The 25979-nt window shown below is 44.4% G+C and overlaps 6 protein-coding genes across 7 annotated transcripts; 2 read left to right on the forward strand and 4 right to left on the reverse strand.

The window, feature by feature from the left end:
* Positions 1-3340: 3340 nt before the first annotated feature.
* Positions 3341-6348, reverse strand: BDBG_03636 (elongator complex protein 3). Its single transcript, XM_002625531.2, has 2 exons — positions 5636-6348; positions 3341-5571 (listed from the first exon to the last, which is right to left on the reverse strand). Exons 1-2 carry the CDS (start codon positions 5943-5945, stop codon positions 4133-4135), a joined length of 1749 nt encoding a protein of 582 aa, XP_002625577.1. The 5' UTR covers positions 5946-6348; the 3' UTR covers positions 3341-4132.
* Positions 6079-9573, forward strand: BDBG_03637. 2 transcript variants are annotated; one of them, XM_031721337.1, is made up of 8 exons: positions 6142-6499; positions 6561-6589; positions 6657-6783; positions 6883-6945; positions 7018-7043; positions 7103-7185; positions 7281-8481; positions 8556-8845. In XM_031721337.1, exons 1-7 carry the CDS (start codon positions 6333-6335, stop codon positions 7779-7781), a joined length of 996 nt encoding a protein of 331 aa, XP_031577858.1. In that variant the 5' UTR covers positions 6142-6332; the 3' UTR covers positions 7782-8481; positions 8556-8845. The 2 variants fall into 2 exon arrangements, with proteins under 2 accessions (XP_002625578.1, XP_031577858.1); XM_002625532.2 differs by having other exon boundaries at positions 6079-6499; positions 7281-9573.
* Positions 9574-10603: 1030 nt separating this feature from the next.
* On the reverse strand, positions 10604-12166 carry BDBG_03639 (uncharacterized protein; the record flags this gene model as incomplete). Its single annotated transcript, XM_031721338.1, has 4 exons — positions 11865-12166; positions 11335-11566; positions 10942-11221; positions 10604-10819 (listed from the first exon to the last, which is right to left on the reverse strand). The coding sequence occupies exons 1-4, from the start codon at positions 11890-11892 to the stop codon at positions 10604-10606; spliced, it is 756 nt and encodes a 251-aa protein (XP_031577859.1). The 5' UTR covers positions 11893-12166.
* Positions 12047-13035, forward strand: BDBG_03640 (uncharacterized protein; the record flags this gene model as incomplete). Its single annotated transcript, XM_002625535.2, has 3 exons — positions 12047-12265; positions 12291-12502; positions 12556-13035. 3 exons carry the CDS (start codon positions 12047-12049, stop codon positions 12878-12880), a joined length of 756 nt encoding a protein of 251 aa, XP_002625581.1. The 3' UTR covers positions 12881-13035.
* Positions 13036-13375: 340 nt separating this feature from the next.
* Positions 13376-19686, reverse strand: BDBG_03641 (RSC complex subunit). The gene is made up of 4 exons (XM_031721339.1): positions 18956-19686; positions 18493-18814; positions 14662-18407; positions 13376-14525 (listed from the first exon to the last, which is right to left on the reverse strand). Exons 1-4 carry the CDS (start codon positions 19046-19048, stop codon positions 14241-14243), a joined length of 4446 nt encoding a protein of 1481 aa, XP_031577860.1. The 5' UTR covers positions 19049-19686; the 3' UTR covers positions 13376-14240.
* A 2330-nt stretch (positions 19687-22016) lies between these two features.
* BDBG_03643 (BAR domain-containing protein) lies at positions 22017-23697 on the reverse strand (the record flags this gene model as incomplete). Its single annotated transcript, XM_002625538.2, has 5 exons — positions 22017-22692; positions 22781-23061; positions 23137-23252; positions 23310-23477; positions 23571-23697. The coding sequence occupies 5 exons, from the start codon at positions 23695-23697 to the stop codon at positions 22017-22019; spliced, it is 1368 nt and encodes a 455-aa protein (XP_002625584.1).
* Between the last annotated feature and the right edge of the window lie 2282 nt (positions 23698-25979).

Genomic DNA, 25979 nt, shown 5'->3' on the forward strand with positions numbered 1-25979 from the left:
GAGTCTTGATCTGCAGAGTAATTATAGATTATATATAATTATATAATTAAAGATTATATTCTTTTCAGAAATGTTATATATTTATAGTGATATTCTTATTAAGATTATTATCTTTAAGAATATTATTGATTTCAGACTACTCTACAGTTAAAAGAATTTTCTCTCTTTATATTAAGTAATTAATAAATTTAGTGAGAACTATTAATCTTTTAATAAGTCTTATTTAACTTCTGAATTCTTTAAGAACTTTTATTATAACAGATATCTTCTCTTTCTATTAAAGATATTCTGTCAGATCTACTTCTATCTCATTATCTATAGAATCATTTCTACTGATCTTCATTCACTCAATCTTATACTGAAGTCTTGTAATTTCTAGTCTTATATAAGTCTTCTTACTTACTGAGCTATTATTGTTTCAGTTACTTAAGCTCTCTATATTATCTGATATCTCACTAATATCTTTAACTAAGTCTTTATATATATTAAACTTATCAAATCATTCTTTTATAATTATATCATTTAACTTAAATGCTTCAGAAGCTGTCTTCTGATTCATTATTAATATTAACAGTGATCTGTGATCTTGTGTTTACTACTCTGATATTTTCTCATTTCTCTGTCTTGAAGACATGTATTCTTTTATTAAGTCAGGTATCTCTCTGAATCTTAGATTAATCATGAGTTCAATCACTCAATAAATCATCTAGGCATGCTTGTAATAATGTGTGGAGATGTCAATTTAGCATGTTGTTGCAGTTATTTGTTGCTTGTGAAGGGCTTCATAACCTCTTGAAGAATAACATTGTTGTGTTGTGTGTGTGTAATCTATCTACGCGAGTTACACTAAATGGATAGGTTGGGGTGGCACGTGACTAGGGTAGGTGTAGTAATCACCAACATTACATGCTGTACCTTGCTGCGTCATCTGGGTCAATCCCTATTTGCATGCATCTCCTCAGTATGGGAGCAGATGTGAATTTCCAATGTAGTTACTCGCCAACTGGGATTAACCTCCGAAGCATGATAATACGCAAGTCCAGATTCAATTAATACGATATACTTCCATGACAGCAGTGTCAAGTTAGTGAGCTGTATTCACATGGTGGATTTTCTGATCAAGTCGGGGGCAGCTATGAATCCGTTCAAGAAGAGGGTGGGACACTCTTCTTGCGGCGGCGGCATTCGCAGGTCGCAAAGAAATTGTACAACTACTTCTGGATGCTGGGGGGGATGTGAATATGGGAATCGGGGTAGGGATGTATGTTCAACAGCGCTCTTGCTGCTGCTGCCTGTGATAGGTTGAACATAAAATAAGTGGTTGAGCAGCTTATCAAGCATGGGGCGGAGATGGATACCTCATATTGTGGATTTCCTCATCAAATCCGGTGCAAAGGAAGAATACTATTCATAAGAGATTTTGAAAGCTCTGATACAGATGAAGAGATGGTACGCTGGTAAGAGAGTAGAACTTGAATATTCTAGAGAAAGAAGCCCTGAATCATTGAGCCAGATCAATGTCTGTCATCATCATTGAAGACTTTCTTATTTATGTTGTAATGTTGGCAGTCTCAGACATTATATTTTGTTGATATACTATTGAAAGATTCATCTGAATATTTCAAAATTCTTTCTCTATTGAATGAGACTCTCTCTACTTGTCATCTGATGAAACAATGTGGCAGAGATATAAATACTCGCTTAGTATTATTTATAGCCAGGTTCTTGATCAATTAACTGTTTCTTATTCTTCATTAGTCTCTACACTCATAGTGCAGGTTCTCAAATATCATTTGTAAAATAAATTCCTCTCATACTCTTCATACATCTGAAGTTGAACCTTTCAGACAATATGAATCCTTGAAATGAGTGAGGCATAATACTGTAATTAACATATTTCTTATTATAACTAATACATCCATGCCTTAATAATCATCCGGACGGGAAGATATAATTGTAATCTCATGGACTCATTGACCGAACAGTAAATTAGTGGGACTTGATGTCGATCCAGCCCCAACCCCCGGATCAGTCTATAACTTCCAACAACCCGCAACAATCAACTTTCAAGCACCAGCAACAACATCATCCGATCCCGTCCCGATAACCTCACATTTATCCTCTCCCGCTTTACCAAACCTCTGCTAGTTACTCTATTGGACCTGATTCCCTCATCTCCTCGCCGCAGCCCCTCAAACAAGCTCCAAAAGCAGCTTGCCACGCGCCTGCTGTCTGCCTACCATCCCCCCCTCCCCGAGCCCCCAATCTATCTATCTCCCTACGAAGCATGAAGCCCGTCGTATCGGCGTTAAACGCCTGGAGCTGGTAAGAGTTTAGCTACATACTCGATGAGGAAGCCCATATCGACCTTGAATAGCCACGGCTGACAAGAGACTTCTCGTCACAGCTTTATCATTTCCATCTTCGCTGTCATCATCCTATCAGTCCTCGGGTCTCTCTTCAAAGTACGTCAAATATTGAAACTTAAACGCTATCAGAACGTGTAGGCGGAGAAGCCTTAACATCAAAGGCTCGCTACTCTTTCTACACAGCCGCCTTGAAGCATCCTGCCCATGATGACAGCAAAGCTCAGAGGTTTTTGGAATATAACTGACGAATAACCGATCAACCTGTTTACAGAGCAATCACCATTCCATAACTGGTTCCACGAAAGACCCCGAGGACGGGACTGCTGTTGCAGCGTCGATATTCACAGCTGTTGTTGTGTACGCAGTATGTAATCCACATTTCCTTCCAGCGAGCCCTTTTGCGCGGAAATCATACCTAGCGCACCAATTTCGTAGCACTACCCTATTTATTAACTCCGATTTACTCTCTTTTTTTACTTAGTTCTTCATCGTATTTTGCGGCATACAAGCGTTCCTACACGTCCGATCGAGTCGAAGAGGGGCAATTTCGTTGAACTAGGTAAATGCGCCTTTCGTTATTTACATTAATTTACACCTAATAAACAGCATCTACTCTCTATAAAGTAACGGCGTCGAAGATCGAGATAGATTTTGCTGGGGGTGGCTTTTTCCTTTTCCTTGTTGCCTTCGATTATTTGGACATAATATATTGCCTGATTGGCCGGGATGGGCGATGGGTATAGATAGGGCTTCGGGGGATTTATTGGTGATAACTGTGCCATCGGAGTACGCACGGTTGTCGAATATCCCCTACTGAAATCTAAGCCTATCGGTTCTACTTTCTGAGCAGCTGTCACCCTCGCCGTGCCATGCTACTCATCTGTTAACGCACCAAAAACGGGAATATAGGAGAACTACTGAATGACATATCGTGACATCTAGAATGACTACGCTCTGAACGCGGAAAGAATCCCGGAAGCAGGGTAGTGTCTACGGTCTATGGCCTCTGGCTACCGGGCACCCACGTTATATATGTCCGATCAACTAACCCTATCACCGTATCTCCGCTTCTATCCATGTGGGCCTTGTTTTCTTATTTTCCATTGTGAACGGCGTTTTGTGTATGTTGTAAATCTTTACTGTTGCTTGATTTTTGGTGTATTAATCATCATGGAGTAAATGTGTACTTGCAATAGAACTTCAAAGTCGGTTTTGTGGCTATTTAATTGCTCCCTTCGCGACTCCTCACCACTCTGGTCTCACTGTCCGATTTCAGAATAGAAATACTCTTCATTTGGGAATTTGCATCTGTATCTATCAGTGGCACTCAGACTTTTCTCATATCACATATACTGTTGTTTATTTATTGCGGATTGTTTCCAGGTTTGCTTGGCCAGCTGCTGAAAGGGGATAAACGTGTCCTTTGATATGTTGGCCCATTCATCGTCCACTGCCCTAGCATGTATACCTTATGAGAATAATGAGATGCAATAGAATGAATCCAAGTTTATAGGAAGAAGGCGTAAGCTGCATCACTGTCCCTTTTAATTTCCTTAAACGCCAATTCGATAACCAGTACCAACCGTTGCTAAGGAGCCTTCAGACTAGGGAAAACGCCGTCATGAAATGTCCTGAAATGTTAAGGTGCAAAGAAACTCGAATACATACGAGGAGGGTAGATAAGAGAAAAACAACGACTCTTGAACATTGCAAACCGGTAGTCTTCGTTTTTTTTTTTCCCCTTTTTTTTTCATCCCTCCATTTTAGCACTCCTCGTCGAAACCATCCCGCTTCACTGGATCCAGCATCTTGCTCATATACGGCCCATCAAGCCAATATCCAAGTCTGGCATAATAACTCCGAACACCAACACCGGAAATAACACTAATCTTCCTACTCCCATGCTCCTCCCTAGCAATCTTTTCCGCCTCCTCCATCAACAGCGTGCCGAACCCCCTATGCTGGAACTTGCGTGGGTCCCGACCATGAAGCGGCACTGCGGAACCATACACATGCAACTCACGCACAAGGCTGGTCTGCTGGCCCGTTAGCTCCGGCCGGAAGGTATGCGTCTTACTACACTTGCGCAGCCGCAAAAGGCCAATGAGGATATCCTGCTTGGGGTCCTCGTATGCCAAGAACGTTTCCCACCCGCCATTAGCCGTGTAATCGCGCCGCACAAGCTCAACCTGCGACGGGCGGATTTTGTTCTTCACCTCGTTGATGCCCACCTCGCGCGTGCGCACGTCGCGACATGTTGTTCCAAAATCTTTCATGCGGCTCAGCGCGAGTTCGCGCAGATTGCCGTTTTCCACGCCCGCGGTGACGAGGGGCATGGGAATGTCACGCTGAACGCGGTAGATTCTGGTCCAGGGCGGGACGAGGGCTAGGATACGGGCAACGATGTCGATGAGCGCGTTTGGTGTATAGTTCTTGTAGCGGCCTGTGCGCCAGAGTTCGTACAAACCTGTACCGCGGATTACGAGTGTGGGATAGATCTTCAACCCGTCAGTTCGGAAATCTGGGTTCTCGAAGTATTCGCGGAACTGGTCGAGGTCGCGCTCCATGCCGACATTAGGGAGGTCAGGCATCATGTGGCTAACGACCTTGAAGCCGGCATCTTTAGAAAGCCTGAATGTTTCGGCTACGGCTTTCACGGTGTGGCCTCTGTTGGTGTCACGGGCGACGTCTTCGTAAAGACTCTGTACGCCGATCTCGAGCCGTGTGCAGCCATATCGGAGCATGCTACTCAGGTGCGTATCGAGACAGTAGTCTGGCCGTGTCTCGATGGTGATTCCGACACATTTTATATTACTCATTTCCCCAGCCTGGACGGCCTCGTCTACATTTTTGGTCTGGTAGCCGCTAAGCGCATTGTGTAGTTGTGATATAAACCCATCCCTATAATCCTCCGGAAGCGACATAAAAGTCCCCCCCATGATGATGTATTCCACTTTATCCACACTGTGTCCTAGTGATTTGATTTGTTCGACTCTACCCCGCGCTTGCTCGAAGGGGTCATATCGAGCTCTAATAGCACGCATAGACGTTGGTTCATATCCGGTATAGGATTGCGTAGAATATTCAAAATCGGAGTCAGGGCCACCAGGGCAGTAGACGCAGATGTTTCCGGTATAGGCGATATGAGGACATCGATGTGGCTTGCACATTACGGCCACGACGGCGATTCCGGACGATGTTCCTAGGCAATTTCTATTAGCGCATGTGTGAAGGCAATAGAGTGACATTATCCCAATCACACATACTTATCGGTTTGGCAATCAACTTTGGGAGAATGTATTTCTTATAATGCTCTGGGACAGCAGAGATAATGGCTGTCAGTGGAGGCTGGGTACTCAGTCGATGCTTCTTCGATATCTGACCCCGCAGCTTATTCAGGTTGACATCCTTCTTGGGTTTCGTGGAGTCTCGCTGGGATTCATATTCTTGGATAAGCGCGTTTGCAATGTCAGAACACGCTCTCATATATCGTTCGTTTTCGGGGGGCAGCTTTGCCGTCTTCTGGGGTTTGTGCAGCTGCTTGGCCGGCAGCGCAGTCATGGTCTCTGTCGCCATAATGGCGATATGCGGTGGAGAGTGATTAAATCAGAAGCAGTATTTCTTTTCCGGGTTCTGCAGTTGCTATAATGTCAGGAGATCCAAATACTGGCGTCTCAACTATGATCCGGTTGTTGTGGTGGAGGTAAATAAAGAAAGCAAAAAAAATGAAGTCACTCATTTAAACAAAAAATGCGGGCAAAAATGCGTAGTCCATATTTAGTTTTTGCTGTCCTCGCATCTTGCACCCACTAGCGTGGAGCAAGGTCCAAGCCGGAGAGAATCAAAAACATCGTCGGGTCACAGCAACATAAATAGTTAACAGCCTCTCCAGCAGCCCAACTTGTCCTTATCACTCCCTTTCTTCTTTCTCTCTTTTCCTTTTCTGTTCTTCATTGCTACGCTATGCAGGTTTTCAGACGTGGAACCGCTTCTGCGCTGCGGAATACTGTGCTTTGCCAGCGCCGTAGTCTTATCACCTCAACTGCCGGCTATGCTTCCACAGTCGACAACCTACGGATCAATAGCGATACGAAAGTCATCTACCAAGGATTTACTGGAAAGCAGGGAACGTGAGTACAATTGACTCGGTTTCCCGTCATAGAGTGTGAACTAATGTTACCCTGTTGATAGATTCCACGCCCAACAAGCCATTGAATATGGTACCGTACCCAAGCATCCCAACCATTATAAGTTATGGCTAGAGCATCCCGGTCTGATATTTCCTAGGAACCAATATCGTTGGCGGAACAAATCCCAAAAAGGCCGGAGAGACGCATCTTGGAAAGCCAGTGTTCGCCACGGTGAGGGATGCTGTGAAGGAAACTGGCGCAACTGCATCCGCCATCTTTGTCCCGTATGCAATCCGCCCTAACCCATCCCTGCTCATTTTGGCCGAATTCCTCTACTATGCTATGTCTTATTGAAATTCGGATGGCTAACCTTTCGTTTTTAGTCCCCCAGTAGCTGCAAAAAGTATCGAAGAAGCAATTGAATCCGAAGTTCCTCTCGTTGTCTGGTTCGTCCCCCATACCGCACCCCACGGGTGATATATGATATAATAAAAGTACCTAACAAACAAATCTCTTAGCATCACAGAGGGTATTCCACAGCATGGTATGTATCCAGATAACTCATTTTTGGTTGTGGGAAATCTCTAAGTGCCGTTACTACAGACATGGTCCGCATCACCGATATCCTAAAAACGCAAAACAAGACCAGATTGGTTGGTCCGAATTGCCCTGGCATAATCGCCCCAGTATGTGAACTCCACCCTTTTCATCTAACTAGTTCAAATATAGGGTTAAAATGAAAATACCAAAAATCCTTATATTCGCTAACATGGCAACTTAGGGCCAATGCAAAATCGGCATCATGCCAGGCTTCATCCACAAACGCGGACGCATCGGTATCGTCTCCCGCTCCGGCACTCTGACCTACGAAGCCGTCAACCAGACCACGCAAGCGGGTCTCGGCCAGTCCCTCGTCGTTGGAATCGGCGGTGATCCCTTCTCCGGCACTAACTTCATCGACTGCCTCAAAGTCTTCCTCAAGGACGATGAAACGGACGGTATCATCATGATCGGCGAGATCGGAGGCAGCGCCGAAGAAGAGGCGGCAGAGTTCTTCAAGCAAGAGAATGTAGGGAATAAGCCTGCTGTTGGTTTTATTGCTGGCATCAGTGCGCCCCCTGGACGACGGATGGGACATGCTGGTGCCATCGTAAGTGGGGGCAAAGGTGGCGCGGACTCCAAGATATCTGCACTTGAGGCTGCCGGCGTGATTGTGGAGCGTAGTCCGGCTGCGTTGGGTAAGACGCTTCTTGCAGAGTTTGTGAGGAGAGATCTTGTATAAAAGCTCATATAAAATCTACACCGCTTCGGTGCGCTCAGCCTTTGCAACATTTTTTCTTGTCTTTTTATTCTATTAATACCTCTCCATTTAATTTGTGTGATTATATCATAGTTCCTTTAATTTTTTTCCCTCTTTTTTTGCTCTTTTCTTTTTTCGGTTTTTTGCCTTTGATCTCCACATTTTCCCATTGCATCCCCTGATCTCAGTTTCTGGCTTTTAAGCCTTTTGCTCCAAGCTCCTATTTATCCAGCCTCCCCCGCTCATTTGTGACCAAGGCCAAGCCAAAGAAAGTGGTCGTCGGCCTGCCTCGCTGTCATGACACGGAAACTTCATTCCATTTTGGAGCATACAGTTATATAGACGATATATGGCTATCCCACCTCCACCTTTTCCTCCGCGTTTGTAGGCCATCCAGTGAGCTTTTACGATCTCTCCACATAGTACACCTCTACATTCGTGCATCTGTTAGCCTCTGAACTTCCAAGCCTGCGCAGACTAGAGCCATTCCAGATGAATTAAACACGTTACAGGAGATTACATTTCTATTAATATGCAGCTATCGATCTTACAGGTGGTATCTTCTTACGGCGGCCTACCTTTCTCGTCAATGAAAACTGTCCTAGCGGCATGGTGGGGAATTCCGCAGTCACACCCAACTTTGATAAAGACATCCCCGCTGCTTTAAATATGGAATAGCCTAGTAAGTGATGGGAGGTAGTGAGGGCGCTTGGCCCGGTTACGTGTATTTATTCATCTGTTGATGTCATACTGAAGTTCGTTCTATATCCTCACCGCCGCCCAACTCCCGTATCAATTTAGCAGGGGAGAATACCTCTGGAAACGAACAAGATGAAGACACACGGCGTCTTGTACTAAATTGATTTGATTGTACAGTACAAGTGCTCAAGATCACTATGCAGTGTAGGTCTCTAAGCCCAGTGTGCAAAATGTTACTGAAAAGCAGCAATTGTCTCTAGTGGGGGTTTGGATTTGATGATCAAGGTAAGAAAGATGTGTATTTGGTGATAATAGAATGATATAAATGTTATTCGAATGATTGATTCTAGAGAAACATGGATATTTTGGCTATTTTGGCAGTGTTCTTGCAATAATGTTTTCGCAAGCAATACGCCCGCAATCTGGGTTTGCGATTGGAGAATCTAACACACACAGACTCATTCAAACGTGTCTCAGTGCCCCTTCCTTTAAAGCAAACTGTTCTGCCGCTATCAAGCGAGCAGTTGTCTTCGCTGACCGACAGCTGGTGAAGGAATTGGTTGTGATATTGCTTCATGCTGGTTTGATCCAAATTACCAGGGACTGTCTCGGAGTCGAGACTACGCTGATTATGGGTACTCTGAAGTTATTCAGCTGCTTCTTAAAGCTGGCTCTGATACCTCTCTGAGAGATATAACTGATATAACTGCTTTTGATGCTGTTAAAGATGCTTTTTCAGAGTGTAGCAGACCGTTGCAGGCTACTGCTGAAGGGAAGACCGTGACGTGGGATGATTGCACCCTATAATAGTTCCTAGAAAATTGAAGAACATTAGGTTTTAGTGTTTTGACCAGAAGTTCTCGTCCTTCTGATGCGGCCCAGGGCATAATGTTTTCTTTCCATATTTATCTTCGTTAGTTGTACTTGTCTCTTACACTGTTCCTTTTCTGAATATACATGCATCTCCTTTGCCAAGGCGCTCACTGCTTTATATGAATTTCTACTTCTGTAACAGCAAAAAAAATAAAAGAAAAGAAAAGAAAAGAAAGAAAGAAAAAAGGAAAAAAGGAAAAAAAAAAAAAAAAAGAAAAAAGGAAAAAAACAAAGAAAAAAGAAAAGAAAGAAAGAAAACCCTTTTAGAAAACCATTTCTGTCATTCTCACAATCCGTCCTCTCGCTTCTAACTTGACAAGGGAGAAGAGGTGAGCTTAAGTGCACCACCACCGCAAGGGCTCGATGAGATTTCGCGGATTGCCATGGAAATTGGAATACATCTAACATAGTAGCAAGGCAAAAAGAAATGAATATGCAAAAGATTTGATTTCTCAATACGTCCCGGGCCGTCCGAGACACAATTGAGAAACATTTTAATATGCTCAGACGACACTATATGTAAAAACTTGTTACATATCAGTGATATCACTAGATCCAAGTCCCAGAGCTCTGACAGTCAGCCCTTATACACATACTCACTCTAGAGCTATCAGCCGCCTGGGGAGACACCCAACTTTCTTGTCTCGATCCTGAGGCCCGTCTGCTCTATTTTTTGATTTAACACCCTCCCGTGACCGTTCATCATCATCGATTATACCTAGTGGATGCTCCACCACTCTTGACATGAAAAGCATGACACTACTTTCGGTCTGAGGTTTTGCGTGGTATTGATAATGAGTTGGCTGGGTTTTCTGGGCTTCGGTTCTATGTAAGCACCCAAATGGACTGGATGGTGGTTTGTTTAGTATGAAAATAGCTGAGTCCCCATTGCTAAATAACCATCAATCTAATGGTTTAGACAATGCCTACCGGTCCCGCTGTTCACCCGGAGCATCACCCTTTTAACCTGTGAATGACATTCCAGACTAACAAAATACAATAAACTTGTTAAAAAAGAATTTGATATAATATCTCTTGCTTCGAGCAGCCGGGGTTGATACTTTCCCAGCCTTCCCTTTCACGGATGACAGAGACGCAATTCCATCCCCGGGAACAGATTATTAAAATTAGAAAAGAAAAGGAAAAAGGATATTTGGATAGAATCAATTTCTATCCACCAAATGAAGTCACCAGTGCCACACCAATCATTCCAGATCCTGGCATTACCATCTCTAGGTATGCACAGCCCCTCGCGTTGACAATGGCTGATGTTTGGAGAGTCCATTGTCTTTCCAACAGAGCTGTTCAAAAACCAGCGAAGCATCAAGTCCATGGTTGAACTTGAAGTAATCAATCAACCTGCCCATACGGATGTACGGATGCTCACTGCCATCAGAATAAGCTTCAATGAAGCGTAATCTGGCACCCATGAATGACGCCATGAGAACCTGCGATTATTAGCTCAGAACTAGTGCAGCAAGCTTGAGACATCTTATATGGTGTTCAAATGAGATTTTACATCAAGTCATACTCAGATTAATGGATGTTAGAGAGGAATACCAAAACATACTGGGAAAATCGTATTATTATGTCTCAAGGATGTGTGCAGTAACTGAGCCTGGATGAGATTGACAAGTGGGAGAGCTTCACTGCATGTGAGCTTGCCTTCAGTGTCTTTTGTTGCCTGCAATCCGTGGGAAGTCACCACAAATTGATGTGGACAATTACGCGATCTTTTCCGGACTTCTGGCTTTAGACCAAACGATCGTAGCAATCTCCACTCATAAAGACTGTGGAACCTGGGATTTTGAAACTCGTACTGGGCAGTTTCAAGTATACGTTGATTCGGGCTGTAGCCCATTGTAAGTGGAGCAATTAGTTAGTTAGCTTTGTTACAGAAACAAAGATCTTTTATCACAAGGAGTTAATTAATACCTATCTCACTTTACACCACTTGCTATACTCAGAAACCAACATCTCCTTGCCACAAAGGTGAGAATCCTCAACCACAGACTTCAAGTGCATCCCAATATGAAATGGGGAATCGGTGTAGTCAAACCGGCATCTGAAATCCGGATATTGTTTTGGTATTTTCTGGTGCTCGTGCGTAGATATCGGCTGGAAAAAGCATGCTCCATTGTCATCTTCTAAGTCAAGCTTGGAGAGCCTGGTCCCGAGAAGGTCAAGGTCTTGATCTGTCAAGTAGACATGATCAATGTTGTGTTTCAGAATGGCCCAGCCTGGTAATAATGGGCCTCCATCCTCGCGAAGCTATTTCGGTTTGCTTGTACTGTGATTCCATATAGTTGGCAACTTCTTAAGAATTATTTTTTTGCTGATGAGTGGCAGGTTAACCACCCCCTTTGGTGCTTGGATTGTTGTTTTCCGCTGGAGAATGGAGTTAGATGTACTCCGTAGGGCAAGGTAGTTCACGTGACCCTCCCTTTGCTCATTCCACTATCCCACTCTTTTGATCGGGATGTCCCCATTTACCCTCTCTTCTACAGCGGGAGATGCGCATGCCCTGTGGGGGGGGCTGTGGGGTTCAAGCCCTTTGATTTTATCATCTCCCGTTCCCTTCCCTCATGAAACAACATTGAACATTAGGTAATCCCAAAAATTATTCTTACGAGGTTTAGTGGCACTCCAAGTAGACCACCTGAAACCTCCCACCCATGGATACTCCTACTATAGACATTCTAGAAACCCCGAGTGAATGGGTCGCAGCTGCTAGTTCAGTAGACGTCCTTCAGTGGAATATTTTCGATTTCCGACCAACGGAGCTCAATTCTGGTTCAGAGATTGAAGGAAAACAGTTTCTTGCTCTCCGGGCCCTTTGGAAGTCTAAGGAAGCCGAGGAATTTAAACCTGCTGCTGCTTGGGGGATCGCTCTTGTCAATTTTTTAGCGCTTATCACAGGTGTTTGAATGGAAAACTTATCTCAAGGCCGCGTACCCGGGACTCTATCCTATCCCTCAAGTGCCAAGGGGTCTTGCATCTCTGTCGATAGTATGGTACTACCACCAGCTGGTTCAGGGCCCAGCTGCTCCCCCGCATGAAGTGCCTCGTCCTAATCGCACAATAGGAGGGTTAAACCAGTGTATACAGAAGAGCTCTCAACTCCTGAACAAGTCAGTAAAACATTTGCTGAACTTCAGCTATCCCCTTTCTCTCATGCTAAAAGAGAACATCGGAGTATTCTCTACCCTGATATTGAGAATGAGCAAATTGTCAACACCCATCTTATTGACTTGTTCACTTCTCTCGGAATCATCTGTAAAATCACCAACTGCCAATGGAACATTAGTCGAAAAGTCTTCAGGGTTCAGAAGGAGGTACAGACAACTCAAATTGATGAACAATCATCCAAGCCTGTTTCTGTTGTGAAAAAGGCACTACTCTTTGAAACACGAACGGACGGTTGTCTCTGGTCAGTTGATGACCAGTTGAGAGCCAACGTTATATACTGGAACTCAAGTTATCTGTCCGAGCAGACTTTACTCCGGTGAGATTCCAAGAAACAACAGAGATGGCAGCCAGGATATATACTCAATCAGATAACTCCGACACTCTCCATTATCAGTTACAAAACCTTTTCCTCAATATCTTGTCAAGACATACTGATGAGAATACGGATTCAGGCGCATCATGATATCTCAAAGCCACCATGAGATGCATATCACCATATCAGAATATGACCACGACTATGTTGACTATCAGAGCAACAGGCCGAACCATGAATAATCATTGATGAGAATGAACGAATTTGGGCCTTGGGATGTCAGCCGACAAGAACACATGGGAGACTTTGCGATGATTGTTGTGGCTTTGATGTTGCAAAATGGGAAACTTGAAGAACCCCCCTCCGGCCGGGACTTCACGCCGAGCTCTTAAGGTCAGTCGTCCATTTGGAGGTGAACTAGATAAAAGGGCGGGTAAGTCAGGGCTCAAGCCTGCTGGCAAAGGGAAAGGATGCGCCTGAATCAATCATAGCTGATATGCTTGTGAACATTTCATTCTATTTTATCTTTATTTCAAGGGAACTTGACAGAAGAAGTGAGTTGCAGTGATGGATATTACATAGAATTTGGCTCAAATATTCTTCTTAGCCCTATCTACTCTGTTGATCCGCATTGTCTTTCTTTGATCAATGTGGGTTTTGCTGTCACATCTTTTCCCTCTCACCCCCTCTTCCCCAATATTCTATCTATTTTTCTATTCACGTTACTAAGCGATGGAGTACTGGTTTTGTAGTGGTGTTACTGTCAGACCTATAATCCTTCCACCATAACTAGTTATAACTAAATATATATATATACATACATATATATATAGATGCCTAGTCTACTGAGCGCGAGAAAGCAAGAAGTCTGACACGAAATAAGAAAAACAGAAGACAAAGAATATAAAAGAAGACAAAAATGAGAAGCGTGAGAGAAAAGCCAAGGCAGCTAAATAGGTAGTTAACGATAAGAATATTGGAGATCTAATGAAAAAATAGAAATGAACAGAAATGAAAATGAACTGAAAAATGAAACAGGAAAAAAAAAAAAAAGTAGAAGATGAATATGCCACGCGATTTTTCCTCGCCAGTTTTTGAACCATAATAAACAAAGGACACATGCACGCACACACACCAACCCTCTCACACACATACAGAGAAAAGGAAGGGGGGGGAAAAAGAGAGAAAAAAGGGAAAAAGCCAACCAATATTGAAGACACAAGACCATAAAACAAGAAGAACACCAGGAGTAGGAAAACAGCACTTCATTTCATTTCATTGTTGTCTCTCGTCCTTCCCATCTGACATACACAAATCTCTTTCTTCCCCTCTTTTCTATTCTTCTTCCGTGCCTATCTTGTCCTTCTTTATTCATTATCACTTACAACCCCGCTATTCGTCCCATTTGTTAACAGCCCACCACCACCACCACTATTATTATTATTGTTATTACCATCTTTGGAGCCGCCGAATGTCAGTCTCAGTTTCTGGTGTTGCTGCTGCTGCTGTCCACCGGGTGTTGATGTTGACACAACAGACGCAAGCGGAGTCCCGACGCTAGATACCGCAGCGGAGGATGAAGGCAAGTCTTCAAAATCGGCAAATTCAGGATGAGCTTCGGTTTCTTTCTTGAGTTCGGAAACGCACAGGGCCTATTTTGAAATGAGAAGAGAGGGTTAGGTTAGCTAGCTGTTTAAATAACCATATATGTATAGTAAATAAATATGTATATAAAACAAGGACAAAACATTCCTCGTTACCGAGGTGTTATCGCAAGCACAGACTTACCTCAATATCATTAGCATCTTGGAAAAGGACGCTGCCATCTTCATTATACGTTCGTGCATTAGAACACAGCAGTCGAATATCTTCCCGAAATTCTTTCACACTCCGATACTCCTCCCGGTTAATCTTCTTCCGAATCATGTCCATCGCAATAGGAGTTTGGATGATCATGTAGTAATCGGGATAATGGCTCTTGGGCGGTGGTTTCATAAATGGGTCGATAATGGACCGCGTCACAGGTCCATCTTCGCTATCTGACGAATCGGCAGGGAGCTCTTGTTCGAGTTCCATGAGGCTCTGGTAGACTTTGTTGAGTATCTTCTGGAGGATGGCGCGCTCGGATGGAGCCAGGGTGTCTGCTGCAGCCATGGCGGCTTTGCTGAGTCGACCCTTCTTTCGTTTGACGGGGGTCTCGTCGATAGCTTCCTCCGCCTTTCGTTTTGGTACGGGGCCCTTGCGGCGCTTCTTCGGCTGCTGGGGAGCTTCCGAGTTCTCCCGCGATGGTTCTGGGGATGAATCGAGGCCCTGGGCTTTCCTCGCCCGTTTCTCTTTGTTTTGTCGTCTTCGGTCCATCTTGGCTTCGTTTCTGGCAATTGCATCTTCAATGGTATCATCATCCGCATCCACGGCCATGAGCCATTGCTCCTCTGTAAGTCCATCATCATATTTCATAACTTTCCGTTCACGTGCGCCCCGCCCTGCATATTCTTCCACCTCTTCGGGGACAGGGTTATCTTCTGCAAGATATATATCAGGAAGTTCCTCCTCAACCATCAGACGGGGATATTTACGCCCAGGGCCATAAAGGTCGTTTTTGGCGCGCTCCTGGTCGAGTTTCTGGAATAGGAGGATTTCGTCCTCGGATCGGGCCATAATGTCGTTAAGGTCGTCATCGTCCATCTCATCCTGATCGCCAATTTGGTCAGCAGTTTCGGCGCTCTCCAGTAGAGTACGCAAAAGGGCATCACGCTCCTCGTTTGTGGATTTGTTGTCGAATTTTCCTGCCTGGATAACTTTCCCATCCATATCCAGTTTGAACTGGGCCGCTTCGAGAATTCTCTCTTCAACGGAGTTGGACGTGATTAGTCGGAGAATTCGGACCTCGTTCTTCTGGCCGATACGATGCGCTCGATCCTGCGCCTGTAAATCCTGGTGAGGATTCCAATCGGAGTCGTAGATAATAACTGTATCTGCAGTTTGAAGATTTAAACCAAGACCACCTGCACGGGTAGAAAGAAGGAAACAGAAGTAATCTGAACCAGGGGCGTTAAATTCCTTTAATAGATCTGATCGGTCGTCGGATTTGGTTGAACCGTCAAGGCGGAGATACTTCATGCCGCGAAGTCGCAAGAAATCCTCCATAATATTCATAATTTGCGTCATTTGGAAGAACATCAACACGCGATGTCCTGACGCCTTGAATTTGGGTAAGATCCTGTCCAGTAGTTCGAATTTACCAGCCGTCCGCCAGATTAAGTCATTTGTGGCTCTTCCCGGGTTCATCTCGTCCTCGACTGATTCGAAGACGAAGGGGTGGTTACAGAGTTTTCGCAGCTGCATTAGCATGTTACTCAATCCACGCACACCGGTCTTGCCACCTTTCCCATCACTAACGACCAATTTGTTATGCGTAGCGAGCTGCTTATACAGTTTAGCCTGTAACGCGGAGAATCGGCACTTGATCACTCGTTCCGTTTTCTCCGGAAGGTCTTTCTCCACGTCCTTCTTCAGACGTCTCAAGAGGAACGGTCGAAGAACCTTGTGCAGTCGCCGGATGACGAGCAACTGTTCCTCTTCAGTCAGATCCATGCGGTCTTGTCCTCCGGTATTGGCAAATGGGGTATTGAACCATTCATCGAAGGACTTGACGGACTTGAAGATGTTCGGGAGAACGAAATTTAGAAGATTCCAAAGTTCCGGAAGATTGTTTTGCAACGGGGTACCAGTCAAAATTAGGCGATAGCGGGTAGTATAGTATTGTGTCAAAGTACAGCTCAATTTCGAACCGGCATTTTTCATGCGATGACCTTCGTCAACAATCATGTGGACCCACTTAACCTTGCTTAGGACAGGTCTATCTTTGATGATATACTCATAGGTCGTCAAGAGAACCTGGAAATTACCCCATCGGATCGCCTGCTGCTGTTGCTTCCGTGTCGTTGGAGGCCCCTTGTATACGATGCGACTCACAGATGGCGCCCACTTCTCAAATTCAATATTCCAATTGGTAAGTGTGCTGAGTGGAACAATAACCAAAAAAGGACCGTTCTGCTTTTTCTTCTCAATCAGGTAGGTGATCAAACTTATGGTTTGGATGGTCTTGCCGAGACCCATCTCGTCTGCCAAGATACCATTGAGGTTGTTGTTATAAAGCGAAATCATCCATTGAAGACCTTTGATCTGGTATTCTTTAAGAGTACCTCCCACAAGGATATTGGGTTGCTCTGTGACCTCTTCCTTGATACGATGAGCAACAGCATAATAATCAACTTTCCGTCCACCCTCTTCCACTTCTTCGTCGTCATCATCGTCAATATCTGACTCGTCATCATCGAATCGATCTTCCTCACCGTATTTTTGTGCGGTGCTTTTCTGTTGTTCCTTGACGGAAGCAGCCAGTTGCCGGAGGAAGCCATCGGTTTGTTTAAGCAGGTGAGAAATACGTGAATCTTTGGCTTGACCAAGCAGTTTCATATATGTCTCTTCATCGTTGGCTTTCAACGCTTGCAGACGTTGTTTGGCCGTTCGCTCCACACGCTTCTGTTCATCCCGCTCCATGTCTTGGTGGTGTTTCAGCATGAGACGTCCGAGTTTTTGCACACGAGCGCGTTGCTGGCCAGCTGCAAGTTGTACCTCGCGGCCATGATTGAGGATAGCTTGAAGTTGCTCGGATTGCTTCGTCCTCTCTCTCAATTCGCGCGCATCTCGTTGTTGCTTCTCAAGTTTCTCAGTAACTCTGGCCTCACGAAGAGACTGCTTTTTCATACGACGATGACCAGCCCGATTTGCTGACATGGCCAGGTTGTCGAAGTGGAACATCTCCGTTTGGATCTGCTTGCGGAAAAGTCTCTGTTTCGGTAATAAGTTTAGCATTTTGTACTCGATTAAAGCCTTGAGCTTGAGAGAATCGTCTCCATTTGGAGTATCGCTCTCGTCCGTATTCCAGACTCCTAAGTTTGCGGGTAGTTTCCCTAGTTCAGCTTTTCGGAGAGTTATTAAATTGTAGAGGGCCGTTTCTTGGTCCTCCCTAAGCTTCTCAATATCAATGCCAATTGGCATGAGGCTAGGTATTCTACGTCTATTCCTCCGGAAAGAATGATCGGCGTAGTTGATCGTTTCAGCAAGGGCCTTGTATGGCGACTCAAACGTCTCGTAGATCGTCTTCGATTTATTCGCATTTTCGTTGGGTTCAACAGGCTGGCTTCCTCGGGCTTGTGCGACATTGTCAACGTTATCTGGAAGCGCAACGCCATCAGTAGTTACCGTATGTACTTTTTTCGCGAAAAGCTGCTGTTGGACGCGTGGTGGTATGGCGAGGTTCTTGGAAAGCATTTTAAACGCAAGAATCTGATTTCTCAATGTAGTCAGTTGTTCTGGCGAGAACGTGCCTCCAGTCGAAGACGCAGGCTTCGAAGGCGCAGTGTTGCCTTGTTGCTGAGCTACTGAGTTCGACTGTTGCCCAGCAGCAACGGCAGCCGTGGGATCCAGGCTGGCACCACTCGACATCGGGGCCACTGATCCATTTCGACCTGATCAAACGCAAAACAGAATAGTCAGTAAAAAGTCACACGTTTTTGAGAGTGAAAAATACGACGAGCCAACTAAAATTCATACCATCTACACCGTTGGCCAAGTTATCATTGGGAATGCCATTAGGTTGCTGCGACTGCGATTGCGACTGTTGCTGTTGTTGTTGCTGTTGCTGTTGTTGTTGCTGTTGCTGTTGCTGCTGTTGATGTTGATGTTGATGTTGTTGCTGTTGCTGTTGCTGTTGCGCGAGTTGTAGCCGTTGGTTCTGAAGCTGCTGCTGTTGTTGCGCTAATTGGCGTTGCTTTTGGAAGGCTTGCTGTCTTTGGACGGCAGAGAGGAGTCCGTGGGCTTTTACATATTCTGGATCGTCAGGTCGCACACCTTGCTCTTGCATCTTACGAAATTTCTTCACAGATATATTAGTTTAGGCGCATAAGATATATATGTATGTATATGGCAAATAATAAAAACTTTTATCGCGACAGGTATACATAAATAATAACCCAAACAAAATGGACGGCAGAGTAGTAGGGTAGCGACAACGAACCTGATACACCTCTTGCACATGTTGCTGTGTTAAGTTGGGCGGCAAGCTAAGATTAGCAGTGGCCATATTGGGGACACCTTGAATTGAAGTCATCGTGTTCGGGGGGGGATAGAGAGGAGGACATGAACAGGGCCCAGTCTCCTCCTAACAGTGCCTCGGGCGTGGAAAGAAGGGCTGGAAAAGTGGGAAACCGAGCGTCGCGGAGTTGTAGCGACAGACAGAAAGCGGGCGTCGAGCCCTGTGGAGGAAGAAGCAGGGGCTAGGGAGCGGAGCGGGACGAATGGGGGAGCCCTGTTGATGCTTGGCAGATGGGATCTGGATGCGTTGGGGATGGAAGGAGAGCCTGGGCTGGCTGTCTGGCAAGAGGCAAAAAAGGCGACAAAAAAAGAAATAGACCAGAACGGCCAAGGGGAGCTGGAAGGCGGCAGACAACGGGCTCTCTGGGGGAGAGGGGAATCGCAAGGGCGGGCGAAGAAGCACAGGCGCGTTGTGGTGGGCGCGTTGGACGGGATGGCGATGGCGATGGCGATGGGGATGGGGATGCGAGGTAGTCGTCGCGGGTGCTTGGAGGTCGTTTCGTCCTTGGGAGGAACTGAGAAAAACGGAGACGGAGAGCGAGAGGCTGAGGACGGGCGGGGGCACGTGAGCGCTGAGTCATCAGGTGGCGCTGCTGAGTCAGCAGCGTTGCTTCTATTCTTTTTTTTTTTTTTTTTTTTTTTCTATTTTTTTTTCTCATTTTAATACATTCTTCACAATTGGAAAACAAGACTGTCTCCTACATACTAACCGTGCCATGCTTACTCACTCTCTCTAGTGAGTGTGCCACAGTGTACAGAAAATCACACTGTACAGAAAATATTTTCAATATAGTGATCTTCAAAAATTAATTAATAATCATCATTATATCTATCTATAATATAAAGATTATCAATATACTCATTAGAAGATGTAGAATTCACTGTAGATTGAGATTCTATAGAATTATCTTATTATAATTAAATAACTGTAGATTTTATAGATTTAATTTCAATTAACTGAAGATTTTTATTGAATATCTTTTTCATTGCATCTACTCTACAGATTATGATCTTGTGATTAACATTCTTAATAGTAAGAACTTCATCTACTTATATTTATCTATGAAAGAATTTAATAATCTAATATCTACTTACTTAATAATAATCTGTAAGTTCATTTTTATAATGTATATTTAATTTCATCTGAATCATGCTATTCTTGAAGATCTTGTTCAATCATCTTATTAAACTAGATATAAGAGTATTCTTCACATCTTTTAAGGTCTTGACTGCTGTATTAATAGTTTTGCAATCATCTCTGAGAAGATTAATTATAAGAGAAGACAGTTAATAGTTAATCTGCAGATAATGAAGTAAAGTAATTGTATATATTATTATTATCATTATATATGTTGAGATCTGAGGCATTATCAATGATAAGAGATCTTAATTAATTAAGAATTATATTGTGATTAACTGAATACATTCTGCAGTCAGTAAAGCCAGCTCTTATAGTACTAGATTTAAATGCTTGCAGTCAGACACTCTTCAGATTAGCAAGAAATTATCTATTATAATACTACTTATATCTGTAGCAGACAGTCTCATTAATAATATTTAACTGATGAATTCATATCTTAATTATCTCTTTCTGACTGTCATTCAATGCTTAATTCAGTGAAATTCTCATAATTCTTGATTTCTTCCTGTTAATTCTCTCATATAAGATAGTATATGAGACTTTGAATTCTTATAACAGAGATGTGATTTTTAATTTTGAATTATTTTTATATGTGTTAACAGCTCTTTGCAACTGCTTCTCAGTATAATTAGAAGATTTAGACATGATTATAATTAATAATGATTATTTGAAGATGAAGAATGAAGATATTGAAAATATTTTCTATACAGTGTGGTTTTCTGTATGCTGTGGTGCACTCACTAGAGAGAGTGAGTAAGCATGGCACGGTTATCATCCAACCCACAACGACTCGCACCGACAAGACCCGCTTTTCCAGACGGACCCATGATTTTGCCCACATTGGTACAGTACGACACAAACAAAATATAACAAGGTCTAGGCTCTACTTGTCCAAAGATAGAGGCTAGACACCAAGTCCACCTCAACTTAGCCGTCACCCATCTCATCTCTAGCGAATCTTCCCCGTCATGCTCTCCAGGGGTGCCGTTTTAGGGGGGGGGGGGGGGGGGTGGTTCCTCCCTCAGACCCTCAGAGACAAACAATGCCAATCAGCGTGATGAACACGGCTATATTTGTTGTCGCCTTTAGAATCTAAATTTGCACGATCTCCTCCCCCGGGCCATCGCGCACGATCTGTTGCGAGTGCTGACCTGGGTAGGGATCAATGTTGTGTGTACATCAGCCGGTTGAGTTTGTGGGGTTGAAGCCCCTGGGTAGGAGCGGCCCCCAAAAAAAGAACCGAAACCGAATCTCTCGCACATGAAATAAAAATGGTGCTTGGATATTTTGTAATCACCCTTTCTTTATTTCCAAACAAAAATTTTGCCATTCTCGTCGTCTATCGTTGTCCAAGGAGAAAAAATAGGGGGGGAAAGAGGGGAGGGGCGAAAGGAAGAGCAGTAGTCTCTCATATATAAGAATATTATCCGTGCTAGACAGATTATCTGGGGAGGATCTTTTAATATTTCTTGGTAGACTTGTACCGTTAAGTACCCCCGGGGTGGTTAATTAATACACTGACATTATTAGGAGCACCGAAGACAAACACAATTGGAGAGTTAAAAAAAAATACAAGGAAAAGGAAAAAAAAGGGGAAGTGGGAAAGAAAAGAGACGCAACTCCTGGACGGCTAGAAGAACAAAAGAATTATAGAAAAGGTCCCTTTTGCCCAAAAATATAAGACCAGCTCAAGAAATCCAAGGGGCGGGAGGCCATTCGATCGTCATCAACATAATTCCTTATCCAGCGCCTGTAACATGGGACCGAAAAAAGAAAAGGGGTGGAGGGGTGGAGGGGAATCTCTTTGCCAAGTTTTGCGTATTGAAAGTACAAAGATATTCAATCACATATGAGCAGCAGCACCAATGGGTCTCTTTCCCGCCGGCGGTGGAGGAGGAGGTGGCTTCTTAGCCCGCGACGGCGGAGGCGGGGGAGGGCCCTTTTTGCCAATCGTACTCCCCCCAGCTTGATGAAAGCCCGTCACACTCGCAGCTCGGGATATGACGCTGCCATTTGACGTCGCGGGCGATACGGAACGGCCTCCAGTGAAGTACCGATCAGGACTGCTGCCGCCGCCGCCTTTGCCGTAGGATGCATCGTCTGGGGACTCCAGGTAGTGGTCGTAAGGTCTGTTTGCGGTTCGGAGGTGCAGTTGGCCATGGTGATTACTACCGCTACTATTATTATTGCGTAAGGCTGCACTGTCGCTTGCTATGCGACTCATGCGGTGTGGTACGGCGGGCGACTCATCGCGCCTCAGCTGGGAGGGCCCTTCGAATGTTGAGGTGCGGGCTATGTTTGGTCGGTGCTGGTAGGGCGAATCGGGGGAATAAGCCCTGGGTGGAGATCCATTCTTATACATGGAAACGGCTCGGTTGGATTTTATGGCTAGCCGATGCTCTGAAGTTGGAGTAGGAGGCTCTTCTTGCACGGCTTCGTACCGATCGTGGTATGAATGTGCTGTATTTGACCAATTTCGTCCAGGTCGTCTGGATGAACCGCCTTGCGATTGTGTTTGGCTGTATCGATTAGGTTAGCTTTGATGATGCTGTGTTACAGAAGGGCAATTGTTTACTCCTATCATTTGACATTTCAGACAAAACTTACCCAGCTGGCCAGTTATCCTTGAGTTGCAGAAGAACCTCTCGGCATTGATCGTAATAGTTGAGTTCAGCGTCCAAGAATGCTCCCAAATCAGCAATGCTATCAGCTTCAGCTTCTTTAAGATCTTCCATCCGCCTGTAGACGTCTTCGGTGGACTCTTCATATTTTGCTTTTTGACTCCGCAGCTCTTCTTCCACCCTAAAGTCCTCTCGTTTCGCCTTTTGCATCTTGGTAAGGGAAGCATCATATGCGATCCGGCGGGCCTCCAGCTTCTTTCTCGCATTCTAAGGAGTATATTTGTCAGACAACTTCTTTTCTCGGTACACCGCAAATTCATTTTCGTAAAATGATCTTCATACCTGATATTCCTTCATCTGGACAAGTGACCGGTCGAGCGACTCCAGCCAGCTGGTAGTCGCATTCGCGATGTAAGTCTCCTGGATCCTCGCGATACGTTCGTTTGTCCGTCCAAAATCTAGAACAAGGGAATCAGCAACCTCACTTCAACCAGAAAGAGGGGCATTTCACGAACTGATAAGGCACTGTCCAAATTCTGAGGTGCTTTCAAAGTCTTCTCCATGGTTCACCATAGTTGTACCCAAATATCCAACTGGTAGAGTCTTCTCCTTATCATCTCCTTCATTGCGCTTGGACAACGCTTTCACATAGGATGTCATTGATTTCTGGAGTCGCTCCATTCCTGTCAAAACAAGGACAACCATAATTGTCAGCTATATACAATACAATGCTAGACTTGGCATGGAAAATTGTCCTCCTATCTTCCGTATCTCACCTTCATGTCTCAAGTTCATCTCCATCTCCAGCGCCTTGAAGTCATCTGAGACTTTAGTTTTCGCTTCCGATCCCATGCGCTCCCCCGCCCACTGCTTGAAGCGACCGATTTTCTTGTTTACATTCATCTTGAAAGTGCAATTTGCGGCTGTAGGATGGATAAGAGAAGGCGGAGGGGAGGCCGCTCTTCCAACTTCTGGCCTGTGGAGGCAGGAGTAGTAAATAAAAGATAAAAAAGGATGGGCAATGCGCGGAGGCGGTCCGGAGTCTAGTTTATGTCAAACGAGATCAAGGATCGATTTGTTGGCGTGTCAAAGGCTTTGTTGTTTCAGACGCCCAAAGGGGGCCCTGGGCGCAGGGGCTGGTGAGATAAAAACTACAATGAAATGAGAGGCTAGTGGTATAGAGATAGATATGTTTAGGAAGAGAGAGAAAGAAAGCAGGAGAGCGAGCGCGAGACAGAGAGAGGCACAGAGAGAGACACACAGAGAGACACAGAGAGACACAGACAGAGAGAGGGACAGAGGCGGGGGGAAACAAAGCAGTTAGATATTCATCAATGGCCCGCAGTTCTGAGACAACGAAGGAAAGTTTGTTGTTTGTTGTCAAAATAAGAAGTAAAAGGAGCCTGGATGATGGATGGATTGATTCTGGACTACCTGTCGAGAAAGTCAGGTGATGATGGTGACAACATCATATATATACAGCATATATAATATACTTACATCTATTGATGGGAAGTTGATAACCACTGTTATATATGAATAAGTGAATTAGCGCCCATTGGTGACAGTGGTCAGCACCAAAGACTATCACCACAGCCAGATATTTGTTGTTATTCTTGTTACTCTCCCTTGTAGCAGACACCAGCAGTCACCGCGCGATATTGGCTGCCAGCGTCTTTGAAGCCTACTCCCGGCCGTGTTTCACCCTCAAGTACGGAGTAGTAGCACTGGAATCAAATCACACGTTCCTTCATGGCTTTTCTTACAGGCGCTTGCTGGCATTAGCCCCGGTCCTGACCCCCTCCGCCCCAGTTATTTCTGGCCTTGCGTCTGTCTGTCTCATGGCACCTGATTTCAAACAGCGCAACGCAGGTCGGCAGTGATCTTCAACCAACGATTGGCCTCAATTTTGATCAGGATTGCCGTCCGCCCGCCCAAACCTTTAACGCTATTAACCCAAAATAAATAACAAATAATCGATAGAGATCACAAGAGGCTCCTGAAAGCAAACACATTTCTTCTCAGGGACAAGGGGCTCCATGAACCCTGCTTGGAATCCTTGTGGAGCAAGCCAGGTTCCCCTTTTCGACCTCCTCCCGCCACCACTGGGACGTTGGGGATCAGATAGGGCCTGGGCGTCTCGCTGTGTCCAATAGGAAACAAATGACTTGTCAAGCCCTGCGCGTCAACCCGCACTAGTGCGATGGGATGGGCCTCGCCTGCAGGGAGGTGTTTAGTGCGGCCTCCCTGGCCCCAGAATGAGTGGCCCAGAGTGATCGACGGGCTCAGGACATGCCAAACATCGAGAAGGCTTCTTATATAAATATGCGAAACACACATGCAGAAATCGGGCGCCAACAATGGAATGATCTCCAGAACTATTTAATACCTCTATAGTCTGTAAGATGGGGGTGCGGCGACTCAGAGCATCCCATTTTCGTCGCTGTTTTAAGCCCATTCCTGGCCACGTGACGCGAAACCTACGCCGCTTTTATTTCAATATCGACCCCTCAAATCTCTTTAACAACCATTTTCCACATAACGTAATCAACCACCCAACGCCCGCTTACACCCAACGCCAGGAAGCTGATTACTACACCTACCCTAGTCACGTGCCACCCCAACCTATTTAGTGTAACTCGCGTAGTTAGATTACAACATAATAACATTATTCTTCAAGAGATTATAAAGCTCTTTGTAAGCAATAAATAACTGTAATAATATACTAACTACATCTTCATGTATTGTTACTAGACTGGCCGCTGAGACCATGAATTTCACATTTGATTTCATTTGATCTGGTCTCATACATTTCTTGGCGTGAATCCCGCTGGGACTGGCTATCAAAAAAACATGTAAAGTGACTATATATCAGATCTTTAAAATGAAATCATGACTTGAAAAAAATGAGAAAGTGATTCTATTTGATCTCATTTAGTTTCATTCTTAGCATAAAGTTACTATTTTTAGACATTTTAAGATTTTTTTTAGACTATTTTTAATTTTTTAAAAAGTAACACTTTTTGATAATACTCAAATAAGATTTAAAGTCATTTAAAGCAATAAAAATAATTTAAATTGAGAAGTGAAAATCATGATCTTATTTGAAAAATGTAATAAGAGTAGACAGTAAGTTTCACTGAGACAGTATAAGACTACTATCTAATGTTAAAACTGTGTAATGA

Source organism: Blastomyces gilchristii, assembly GCF_000003855.2.
Source record: "Blastomyces gilchristii SLH14081 genomic scaffold supercont1.6, whole genome shotgun sequence".
NCBI classification, from domain to species: Eukaryota; Fungi; Ascomycota; class Eurotiomycetes; order Onygenales; family Ajellomycetaceae; genus Blastomyces; species Blastomyces gilchristii.

Excerpts from the sequence above, each read along its gene's own strand:
- BDBG_03636 (XM_002625531.2), bottom strand. The coding sequence starts at position 5,945 with ATGGCGACAGAGACCATGACTGCGCTGCCGGCCAAGCAGCTGCACAAA. Across the intron at positions 5,572-5,635 it reads GTTGATTGCCAAACCGATAA|GAACATCGTCCGGAATCGCC; the intron begins GTATGTGTGATT and ends GAAATTGCCTAG.
- BDBG_03637 (XM_002625532.2), top strand. The coding sequence starts at position 6,333 with ATGCAGGTTTTCAGACGTGGAACCGCTTCTGCGCTGCGGAATACTGTG. Across the intron at positions 6,500-6,560 it reads TTTACTGGAAAGCAGGGAAC|ATTCCACGCCCAACAAGCCA; the intron begins GTGAGTACAATT and ends CCCTGTTGATAG. Across the intron at positions 7,044-7,102 it reads AGAGGGTATTCCACAGCATG|ACATGGTCCGCATCACCGAT; the intron begins GTATGTATCCAG and ends CCGTTACTACAG.
- BDBG_03641 (XM_031721339.1), bottom strand. The coding sequence starts at position 19,048 with ATGACTTCAATTCAAGGTGTCCCCAATATGGCCACTGCTAATCTTAGC. Across the intron at positions 18,815-18,955 it reads ATGTGCAAGAGGTGTATCAG|AAATTTCGTAAGATGCAAGA; the intron begins GTTCGTTGTCGC and ends ATATCTGTGAAG. Across the intron at positions 18,408-18,492 it reads CTTGGCCAACGGTGTAGATG|GTCGAAATGGATCAGTGGCC; the intron begins GTATGAATTTTA and ends GCGTTTGATCAG.